Source organism: Photinus pyralis, unplaced genomic scaffold, assembly GCF_008802855.1.
Source record: "Photinus pyralis isolate 1611_PpyrPB1 unplaced genomic scaffold, Ppyr1.3 Ppyr1.4_LG5, whole genome shotgun sequence".
Taxonomy (NCBI): domain Eukaryota; kingdom Metazoa; phylum Arthropoda; class Insecta; order Coleoptera; family Lampyridae; genus Photinus; species Photinus pyralis.
Window position 1 is genome coordinate 5,734,290 of NW_022170596.1, and position 12,429 is coordinate 5,746,718.

General features: G+C 35.4%; 1 protein-coding gene across 9 annotated transcripts in view; it reads left to right on the forward strand.

Annotated features, from left to right (window-relative positions):
* The first annotated feature begins 271 nt into the window (after positions 1-271).
* LOC116170264 (voltage-dependent L-type calcium channel subunit beta-2) overlaps positions 272-12,429 on the forward strand; it is a 272,421-nt gene continuing 260,263 nt past the window's right edge. For 5 of the 9 annotated variants that reach the window (XR_004145199.1, XR_004145200.1, XM_031486522.1 and 2 more), the window contains exon 1: positions 274-876. Coding sequence is in view for 7 of the 9 variants with exons in the window: in XM_031486522.1 (XP_031342382.1) it covers positions 808-876 (69 nt within the window). In the remaining 2 variants the exon portion in view is untranslated. Of the gene's footprint in view, positions 877-12,429 lie in introns of all 9 variants that reach the window. The other 4 variants (XM_031486529.1, XM_031486533.1, XM_031486525.1 and 1 more) reach the window with 3 other exon arrangements.

Below are 12,429 nucleotides of genomic sequence, written 5' to 3' on the forward strand. Positions count from 1 at the left end.
CTCATTCGTCACAAAAATAAACTGACTGATCTTATAGATATAGGAGGAAAAACATCCCTTAAACAAGGTCAACATTTTACATCCTTATCTTTATAACGCAATCGCGATATTTTCATTTCCTTCTCACTAGTTCCCAAATCCGTTTTCCCTGGAAGAATCCAGGAAATCGATAAACAGACGCCGCTTACGTAAGCGTCGTTCTTTCGACGCGGCGTCGAGCGGAAGTAAACGAAGCCATCCGAATTTGCAGGTGGTGGTCTGATTGACACTTCTTCATGCGGGTGCTTGTGATAACTGATATGTGAATATTTACAAATATCCGACACTTTGTGCGCGATTTCGGGCGACAGCTTAAGACTAAATTGGGTTGCAAGATGAGCTAACGGGGCGCGTGAGGTTTGCTCGTAACGGCGGCCGGTCGTTACAATTATGTTATTCCACGGTACTAATTGATGTGATAAGGTGTTGCTATTTGTGTACACATAACCTATAAACATTCGCCTATCTCACCAAATTGGTGGAATTGGATATTGTTTCACGCCTTATCTGCAATATGGCAGCTCCACTTCGTTGACATCTCAATGACCAAATCTAGGTCATTTTCTTTCGGGGACCCTACAATTATTATAAGTAGTTGGTGTGCATTCGGCTTGAACCTACGCCTGCAGGGGTGAGTAAACGTTAGTGGCCGAGACAGTGGACATTTTCGGTATAACCTACAAACAGTGATTGCAATTGTAAGGAACTTTATTAGAAATGGTGTGAGGGCGGTGTTGGACGTTTTTACCATCATGGTGTAGAGAGGCCATGACATCTCGCCAGCCCTCTGCAATCACCGATAGTCAGGGGGCCCAATCCCCACATCTTGGTGCACAGGTAAACTGTTGTATATTATTGACATGCTCACAAGGGCATACGTTGTTAGTGGGGTTGGTCATTAAAGGAAATGTCTTGCGGTTACGAGGTGTGATTCATAAAATTTTCGACTTCTCTCCTTGAGCCGTTTCCATTATTTTTTTGACAATAAATAACTAATATGAAACGTCTACTCCTTGTGTCTATTCTCCTATGTGTGAAATATATGGGTATACCTACAGTGATTTTGTATTAAAATTGTTAATAACCACATCTCCTAGAGAAGTCAATACTCCACAGGCAAGCGTTTCACGTCCCATTATACCTACTTAATAACTTCGCAAGGGTGAAACGAGAAAAGAAAATAATGGGACAATATATGAGATGAGATTGCCGTGTTTAGGGCGACATACACGCTTCCCAGTTTATAAAATATTTATCATGATTCATGTGCTCGGTGATGGACCGGTTGTTATTAAATTCCGTAAAAAATTAAATTCTTGTCATGGAAATCTGGACAAAGCAAACAAAGTCGTTTAATCACATCTGAGGTTGATCAAATTTGAACGAAACATGGACACTTGCGTCTGTGACAGTTGTTCCTTCAAAATGTTTTCATAATGGTAACGTCATTATTGTTAATGAATGTGGGAGAATTGCGCCCCACTGTAAAAGTGGCTTTGATGGCTTATCCAAATTTGAAACCGATAGGAACACTTTTCTAAATTTACCTCATTATTAAAGATTTTAAACAAAATATCGAAGTGTTCCTATCGGCTTCACGGTCTAAGAAATAAAAACGTAAAAAAAAAATCAAAGTAGGCCTAGGACTTTAAAATTTTGCACGTTTGCTTAGCAACTTTTCTTAACAAAAATTCCTCTTTACTGGTAATGCATTTAAAAAATTTTAAAGGCATATCCTTGATTTTTCGAAATTAAAATTATGTCAAAATTTTTTTTCAACCAAGTAGGGCAGATCCCCAGAAGCCCTGCCAGAAGCTTAAAATTCAATTCGAAAATTTTTACAGGAGACGACCAAAAAATCAGGGTATACACTGTATAGTCAATCGCAGCATACAGGGTGTTCCTAATTATGATGTAAATACAGAAGATCTTTGGCTTATTTACAGGGTATTAAAATTACAAGATTTTTTTGAGTTTTTTTCTTTATATCTCCTGCACTTTTTGAGATATTTCCCTCAAATTTGAATACGCTAAAGGTCATGTCAATTATCGTGAAAATCTACAGGGTGTTGCTTTTTCAGGAGTCATGTTCCATTTTCTACCCTTCAACTTTCTTGTAATTCTTTCGTATCTGCGACCGTTATCCAGCAAAAAAGTAAAAATCAATTTTCAGTAGCTAGCTAAATGACAGTATAATTTTGGACATGATCCCGTATACCCTGGCTTTGTTTGGATAATATCTTGTTTTTATTAATTTGGACAGCTCACATTTGAAAATGTTTCTTGTGTTTGCAAATGTTTATAAATTAACCCTCGCGCGACCAAAACATGAAATTTGCCGCGGGTGCTCAAGCTATGGTTTTATCATTTTATGACCCGAACATTGTTGTGAATAGTATTGTTTATAAAATAAAAGGACATGTAGTATTACATAGTTGACTTTGCCAGCAAAAGTAGCGTTGATAAATTAATAAGTACCTATGCATTGTGCGTGGGGATAAACCCACATAGCTTAGTAAATAATTGGGTTATAACGTAGTAGCATCGTATATTTATCCCTTTGTAGGTACCTTCCCCCGACACGCCATTTTTTAGATATTAACACTTAAGTTCTCACATCGCCAGTAGATATGTAGTAGTTACAACCGCCCTTTAAGAGTGTTTTCCTCTGACACACCGTTTTTGAGATACCCGCGCTTAAAGTTTTCCCATCACCAATAGATATATTTCTTCCTGACGTCCCTATCGCCCTTTGTGAGGATCCTCCTCCGATACTCCGCTCATAGGACATGAGGAATTATCTCGGGAATTATATCCGATCACGACAAAGAGTTGACTGTGCTTGGTAGAAATTAAGTCCTTTTGTTGAGACCTTTCATTAGAGTACCATGAAGAATGAAATTAATTTTTTGTTTTTGTTTCTGTTTCTGTTACTGTTACTGTTACGGTTACTGTTATTATTACTGTTACTGCTACTGTTACTGTCTCTGTCTCAGTTTCATCCAGTATTAGAAATGTTGTACCATCGTTGAAGGTGACTAGTTATCCAGCAATTGAAATTTCTTTTGATGTCGAAGGATCACGTATTTATGCATAGGCAGTAGGTACTTCTAATTCCGTGGAGTGTCCTTTTCATCATATACTAAATGAAGTGGTATGTATGTCTGTGATGAATGCGTAACCACGATCAAATAAATTCGACATGTCCTGTAAAAATTTTGATGTAGGAAAATCTCCGTCATCTCGGCCCCCTGTACGTTTCTTCGTTTTCGAGATGCGTTCTTTTTTTTTCACGTTCCACTCTAGAGTTTTTAAAAGCGTTACAAGGCGATATTTTGAAAACAAATTTTGGTGACTTAATAAAGTGTGGGTGGACAAATTTGAAATTTTTATCTCAATTTTTTGAGTGGGGGGGGGGGGATTCCTTGCACTTCCAAACGGATTTATATTGCGTTTTGATGGAAATTCCCATACTAAGTAGTGCAGCTTCTCTGTAAATGTTTCTGCCCCCCCCCTCCCCCCAAATTAACATGTCTGAAGTTTTATTTCAGGCTTTAGGTAATAAACATAAATTATTAATAAAACGTCACAATATTGAACATATTCTTAACCATAACAGCCGTTGAAAAATGTGTAGTTTTTTTTATTGTAATGTCCAAAATAACCATAGCTTCGTAACGATGAAAACAATCAAACAAAGAAATATTACCTGATACGTAGTTTTTATATATTGCTGTGGCATTGGTAGACGGTCAACTACACCACCCACAAAACACCTGGCCAGCTAGCTCAAACAAAACGAAATTTTTATGATCTCTCCTCGTACACTTCCGTCATCTGCCATAAAGTCGATTTCTGAAATTCCAAAAAATTAACTACACCAAATGTTCATTAACACCTGCCACAAATCTTAGACACGAGTAGAAATATCTGACATGTGAACTGCATCCGGGGCGCACAATGAGTTCGAATAAACCCACAATTAAGATATTGACAATGACAACATTTTATTCCGAAACGCATGAAAACAACATTAAACAAAATTCATTAAACAAAATTCTTGAATGAAAGCTTGTTTGGACAAATTACCCCGCACGCAAACGTTCGACGAAAATAAAAAAACTCTTAATATGAATTAGTTTTTTTTCTCTTTTAATAATCCTAATAATGTGGTTGCTTAACGGTTCGCAATAAACATGGCGCACTTAACTATACACATAAACGCTGTCAGTGTCTTAATTTTACCTTTCTTTAGCACAACAAACTCAATGATAAACGAATTGTTGGCCAGCCCCGACTGAACGCGTCGCGCGTCCTCCCCCGAAAATCGTTGAACAGCTGCATAACTCGGTATGTCTTCTAACAGCGATAAAAGCATGTGCGATAATTAAATCTCGTCCGGTATCAAAATCTCTTATCGCAAACGACCAAATTTTCTGAGATGTAAACACGCAATTTCACATTGTAGAATTAAATAAACAGATTTAAATAAACAAGACATAATTACAAACAATTCTGAAAGGAAAAATAAAACTACAGAAATACAAACTCAAATGAAATAACCCAATTCTGTGCTTATCCGGAAAACCCCCCCCCCCCCAAATTCACTTTACTAAATTGAAATGTGGTCATATACAGGGTCCCCCGTCATTATTTTTGGTGTTTAGACCAAAATGACGTCTACATGACGTTTGCACAACAGTAGTATGTATATTCGAATTTTGAGAATATTATTTCATTTGAAATGTTGAAATCACGCCTACTCGTAAACACCGAGAATATGTATGTTATAATTTATCCCCCCCCCCCCTCATATTCTTAACTCGCCAAAATTTCGTAAAAATATTTAAAACCATTTTCGGAATATCGCCCTGTAACATTGCGGTTGTAATGGCCGCTATTTCGGTTTTTTTGGCAAAAAGTTATTGAATGAATGAAACCAATGTTATACAATATTATATACTTGTAATCAGGAAAATAGGGCTATTCAAAACTATAGAAATATACAGGGCGCCCCATTAGAGATTTTGAAGTATTTTGTTGGGTACTCTCCGCATACTGTTACTACATTTTAGTCGGCACAGATAAAGTAGTAACACTTTTATTTGAAACTTTTTTTGGTGTTTCCAAAAATAATAAAAACTAGTAGGGGTCAAAATACACTGAGAAACCCTGTACGATAAGATTAATGGCGTATAACAAACGTCACTGGTCCTAAATACTGAAACAATTTTACAAGTTCTGAGTAAAAACTTTTTTTGTCACAGTCCACTTAAATGCTACGCAGGTGAAAGTGTACTTCTACTTTTATCTCGACGAACGCTAATGCCACGAATGTGATTGTAACTTTAATTATTAACTTCCTTGGCGGAATAACACTTTCGTATGCATAACTAGATGACATTCCCTCATAGAGGTATAATAAGTTGTTAGTTATTTAGCCTATCCTTGCACTTCGATCGATATAGGCAGTAGGTATATGCGAAATTGAAGTTTTGTCACAACGAACTTGGATAACGATTTTGACATATTTTGGTCAATAAGTGGTCGCCAAAAATGCATCAAACTCATGTCTTGGCCATCGAAATAATGCTTTTGTTTTTTTTCCAATGATCTCGTTACAAGAATATCGATTTTGACATGATTTGACCAAAATATATATGGGAAACAAAAATACATCAAGTTCATGTTGTGGGCAATGAGATAATGCTCTTATGGTCGTTTGCACCGATGGCTTTTCCTTCCCAGGTTCATGTTATGCACACAATTTTACGTCTAATTTTGAAATTGTTTAACACGCTAAATAGCTGGTACCAGGCCATCGGACAACTTCAGATTTATAATGTTGTAAATAGAACTGATATAATAGAGGTTAGAAATAGTTTTACAAAACTGCCACCGACAATCAGCGATTAGAGAATGGATTAAAATAAACATTAATATAATTAATAATTAATTAAATGAGTGTCGCAAGAAGTTGGTACCGGATTTTTTATACTGTGATGATTTGGTAAGTAAAAAATCGAAACGTTTAGTGAAATCAGTCTAGATCTGTTGAACTATTATGGATGCAAATAGCACCATACTCCGTCACTCCGTCTCACCTTAACTTTACAGTACATGCTCTTATGGTCAACAACGGTGCCAAATTTTTATTATTAACATAAAAAGTAGGTATGCAAAATAATACAATAAAATGAAATAGTTATTCATGTATTAAGGGCATAATAGTGATGTTTATATTCTCGAGGGCGACGAGTTAAAAAGCTCGAGGGCCTATGGCCCGAGAGCTTTTTAGTCGCCCGAGAGTATAAACATCAGTTTATGCCCGTGGTACATACACAATTTTATGTTTTACAAATAGTTTTCTTCGTCAAAATTCGTTTACAAAATAATTCATTATGTTTGATCGAGTATGCGTGGTTCGAATTTGTTAATGTGATTGAAACCATCCAAACGTCAAACGTAATTTTAAATAATTCAATACATCGTGAATGAGGAAGAAGTCCAGAAACTATACGAAATAAGGCCAATCTTGTGATTTAGTAGGTATTGACAATTAATAATATTGACGTTTCTAATTTTCAATGACCTGCAAATATTTGTTTGTTTTGTCATTAAGTATAAATGAGTTACTATGGTGAAACTATACGAAACTAGGGTATAAAGTGGTACTTTATGCCCGCGTATCACAGATATAAAATGTGCTATGATAGGTTAGTAAGACATAAAAATACAAATAATCATAAAATCATGAAAATATACCCTGTGCCCTATTTTGCATTGACTGCAGTCGTGGATCTTAGCTGTGCCATGTTTTTGTTAAACTTAACAACTTAAATAAACAGAACAAACTGAATCAATCCAACTAAGTGCGTTTGTTTCTTATTAGATACAGGGTAAAAACGAAAAGGGTGACTTTTTGGGATGTTATCAATCATACCTTACTACCGATGTACCATAGAAAAAAAGGTAAAAACTACCTATATTAGATATGTTTCCGTAAAATCCAGTAGCGTAGTAAAAAAAATTGAATCACCGTTTCTGAGTTTGAACCCAAACTTGATAATTTTTAAATGTAACACCCTGTATTTTAACGTCAATTTTTTGCATTTCTTTTTCGTGATTACATTGATATTATATATATATTATATATATATCCTATATTATTTAAATTATATATCATATTTTTCAAAATGACATGTTTTTACTGCCAGCCATTTTTATTGATTGACATCGGCTGCCTTAGTTACCATGGATCCAATAAACAGAACAAAATCTCCATGAATCCATGGTCTACTATTTAAAAAAGTAAAAAAGAAGGTTTTTATTAATTTTCATCGATAAGATTAAACAAAAAATAGGTTGTGATACGTTAATGTAATCAGGAAAAGGTATGAAAAGCAATCGACGTTAAGATATACAGGGCGTTTTAAAAAATACCAACATTAAATCAAATCTCAGAAATGGCGATCCAAAAGTTTTTTACTACGCCGCTAAATTCTACGTAACAATATCTAAAATAGCCAGTTTTTATCTTTTTTCTATCTTACAATGGTAGTAAGGTATGATAACATTCCAAAAAGTCAAACTTTTTGTTTTCACCCTGTATTTCAGAAAAAAAAACGTAGCTAGATTGGTTCTGTTTGGGGTATTATACGTTTCACCAAAAAGTGGCAGAGGGTCGCGAAAACCGCAAGTCTCTACCTTTAAAAACACTACAGTCTCAACCAAAATAGGACACACGGTACAATTACATTATAATATAATTTGCAAACATCGTTATGGGCCGCAGGTTTCAAAACGGCGGGGCCGCGTGTTTGACATGTCTGCTGTAGGATGTCACACAGACCCGCGGGTCCTGCTATTTCTATATAGTTTTTTGGTATGTCTTCCGAAACCATTGATTGCAATGAAACTTTGGGGAATTCGAATGTTTGAAAATTGAAATTTCGGGTGACTTTTTATGATTTCAATTTTTTAGGGCAAACTTGACATGATTTGGAAATTTATCTAGTAGATTTTTGTGGATGCAAATGTGATTAGCAACAAAAATTGATTTTTTAAAGAATGGCATCTAATTCGTGATTGTTTAAAGTAATTTTTATTAAAACCGGCTTAGAACGGTGAATGTAACTATTAACAAATTTCGCAATTTTCGATAATAATGTAACAACTACACACACATTTATCTCACTCAGCCGATAGTGCTTCTCCGAGTGCTTCTCCTAGGTTATGGATATTGCTCTACTGAATTCTAATCTTTACCAGAATAAACAAATTGAAATTCTGCTGACTCGACGTGTTCGTATAACAGCTGCAGCTACGCAACTTACAACCCGTTCGGACTGATAAATGAGATGACGTTTTGTTCTTTACTGTCTATTTAGGAAATACTAATCTTCTCTGCCTCGTTCTCTGCACTTGAGGTACCTACTCTCGTACGTGATTCTAAATCCTCCCGACCTGACAAAAACAATGATATTTGCAAATGATTTTCATAACAATTTATTATTTTTTCTGTTTTTCTACCTAACTAGCAAACTTCATTACACCGCGATAAGATCTGCTGTTTATCCATTACAATAAATAACTTACTTATCCAACTACGGTTTGTGACAAAATAATAATAAACAAATTCTATATCCAGGAAAATGCGGTTATTAATTACTTCCATAATTAAATAATTTACTCTTATTTTTCTACGATTTTAATAACACAACCGTAAACGATAAGGGGTTCGGGCATTTTGAAATTAGGATACACGTCGCGGAATGATTGAAATTGTATTGGCCTCCACGTCATCATCCTTACCGCTCAAGTACATTCTAATCTAATGAGAAAAAAATATGCGTAAAAAAGGTGTTTAATTAGACCTTACCAGTCGAAGTGTAGGGACTTTCCATGTCTACCTTTAAGCTACTTTTTTTAAGATACGAACCAGTTTAGGAATTGTCGATGAGTATTTGTCGCATGCCTGAGGCTAGCATTCTGAATACAAACGCCTTATATGCATTAAACTCGCAAAAAAATTAAACGCTTGCGTAACTCGAATTAGCTTTGGCTTGAAGTGAGTGAGGCCATAATTATACGCTTTTACCTAAAGTTCCTGGTCGATGGCACGAATTATGAAAAAGTGCTATTTCGGAAATATTGTATAGGTAGTGTATGGAAATGGGACAAGATTGTAAACCCAAGTTAAGTAACGGCACGTTATTCTTTTGTACTTTAAATTTCAAGGTTTTACAAGTACCCCCATCAGGCAAAAATTTCTCTCCCAAAGGTACCTTATGCTCAACACATTTGTCATCGGTGGAGTGAACGGTACGAAATTAACATTAGATTCTCGCCCAGGCTAAATTTAATGAGGCAATTACGCGTAATATATTTTTTTATCTCTCTGTGGGCCACCAGTCTATTCTAAATTTAAAACAATTCCTAGCGGTACTTATCGCAGGATCCGTGGTCATACACATTGTAATTTTGGTTATTTATTTTCATCGTTTCGCGCACTTCTGTCTTTATTTACAAACCGCCACCGACTCGTGCATTAAAAAAAGAAGGGAATGCAAAGATGGAATCTTTAACTGAACGTTGCGGTGAGAGCCAAGGTCTACCCCGTATATTTGTCCCGGAAACGTATAATATCAGGCCGTTATCATTGGATTAACTTCGAGGTGTCGCTATTTTTATTGATAGTAATGTGTTATCAATCGCTTTTTTTTCCTACGAAACTTGAAAACGGAAGGAAACCGCGTGTAAAAGGTGTGCACATTTGCTACCAATTAAAACAAAAAATACCTTCATCTGGCTTGCGTAAAGTCGTCCGAATTGGGGTTTCTAGATTAGATCGGGCGTTCAAATTCCATTAGCAACTATAATAGAGTAACAATAAAGAAAAAAAACTGTTCATTAGTTCAGGTAAATTTTTCCATAAGGGCGCTATCTAATCGTGAAGGTTGCTTAGAAAAATTAATGAGGGTAGTATCTTGCGCGCAGTTCAAATAAAAGTAATATTTGTGAATACCGTAAAGTAGTGACCGTTAGTCGGGTTGGAATCTAAGCATTTTAAGGGTGCAGCGCATAGGGGTAGTTGAGGTATGCAGGTAAATGCAATGACAAGCTGTTATGTAAGGAGCGCAGGTGTAGGCCACTATGTTATAGAATTTTCTGTAGCTTTTTATCCAGATTTATTTCATTATGAAAACATGGGCGGAGAGCTTTTTTATTTTACAAGGGTTCATTGTTTAATTATCCGAGCAGCAATTTTGAGCTGAAAGTGTGAATATTTTAGAAAGTAGTGCTCTAAAAATACATTTAATTGAGGAATGAAAAAAAAACGGCTAATGGAGTTTGTTTCGCTTATGCGAGTGATTGCAACTGTACAGTAGGTTTGACTTGACTTTGGCGCTTGAATCCATGTTAAACGTTACCATTTTCCTTTTTTTTTGTACCTTAATGTTTAGTTATTCTTGGGAACACTTTATATGTAGAGATATATTACATGTGTGAATCGTCTTGGTTTCTGGGAATATTTCAGGTGTTTAATTCCATCCAGATGACTAACTGAATCACAGTTTCATAAAAGAGAGGAGCAGACCACTTTTCACATATTTGGTATATTTCCCTTATTTTTTATCCATAATAGTGTAAGATAAATTTAATTACACCATTTATTTATATTAAAGTAATTGTTTATGTTCACAGGCACTAGCACTATTAACGAGAACCTAAATTAAAACGCTCTTATTTTTATATTATTTATGTTTATTTATACCATGTAAATTTATAACACGAGCGCGAATTTCATTATTTATTACTTCGGCAGCGATATTGACACTGCAATTAAACACAATTTAATTTAGTCGAGTAAAATTAGAGTTCAACCTAGAACAAATTCGGGACAAGCAAGCGATGCTCGAAATTAGTAGTACCAATAATGCTCTTTAACATACTAAAAGTCCCCATAGCTCCGAGGTGCGGAACATCCTGAAAATTGAGCCGCCATCTTGGATTTTCATATTTTTTGCTAATAACTTTGTTATTATTTTTTTCGGAAAAAGACAGGAAAGGGAATTTGTGAAGCTTTAAAATACAAATCCAATGCTTCTTCATTTCTCGAAATCGATTGAAAACTAAGGGAGTTATTATTTTTTTATTGTATCAATAATCGCACTATACAGGGTGGTGCCTCGCGCAACGCAGCATAGGGATTTCAATGGTAATTTCTTTATAGTCAATTACTAGCTCCCCTAATTATTTTAGAGCAAAAGTCTAAATAAGTTTTTTTTTAGAGAAAAAAATACTGCATCTGTTCATACTTTTAGTTATAATTTTCCATTTTTCAAAACCGTAGAAATCGACAAAATAAAAAATTACATTTTTATAAATCAGTGATGCTTGGAATCTTTATAACAAACTACAAGCGCAACGCATCTAAGTTATCGTTGTTTGACGTCGAACGATTTTCATATTTAATTCTGTTACAACTATCACATGCAAGAAAAAGCGGCAATTGTGTAATGTTTTTTTAGAGAATGTATGCTGCATCTACATCAGATACTATTTATTTATTATTTTCCGGAATCAGAGTACCTACCTACATAATCGAAGAGAAAAAACTGATTTGAAGAAGATTTGTTCCTAAACTTATATTCGGATTTTCCGCTACTGCAGCCAAAACGTTGAATGTATTGTCGTTTTCCTGATGGTTTTGACAGACATTTTGAACGTTATTGCACTTGCAGTTCTTTAACTAATTTATAAACAAGTATAAATTTAATATACGTCAAAGGCAAATAATGAAACGTGATCGCTGTTTTTTTAGGTAATTCCAAGGCATATTTGATTTATTGTAAAATGAACCTTTTTATTTTGTCGATTTCTACGGTTTTGAAAAACGGAAAATTATGAGTAATAGCATGAACAGATTCAGTATTTTTTTCTCTAAAAATAACTTATTTAGACTTTTGCTCTAAAATAATTAGGGGAGCTAGTATTTGGCTATAAAGAAATTACCATTGAAATCCCTATGCTGCGTCGCGCTAGGCACCACCCGGTATAGCATTCGCAGTGTATAGGTACTAGATATACGACAGTCGACAGTGCAACACTCCCTCCTCCCCCAGACATGAACAGAGATATGTATGGTACCCCCTCCCCCCTTCCCATACTCCCCCCTCATGCCCTCACCCCCCTCCCCGCCCATCTGCTCTCGCTTCATTCCCCTTTTCTGGTATAGGTTGATCTAAACTAATTAAAAAACTAAACATGATTAACGTATATTTATTTGCAATGGACAATTTAGGGTAAAGGTTCAGCATCATCACTTTCTGGGTCTAAGCTGTTGCCGCAAACATTGCCAGTACATTTCCTGCAACATGCAGTGCA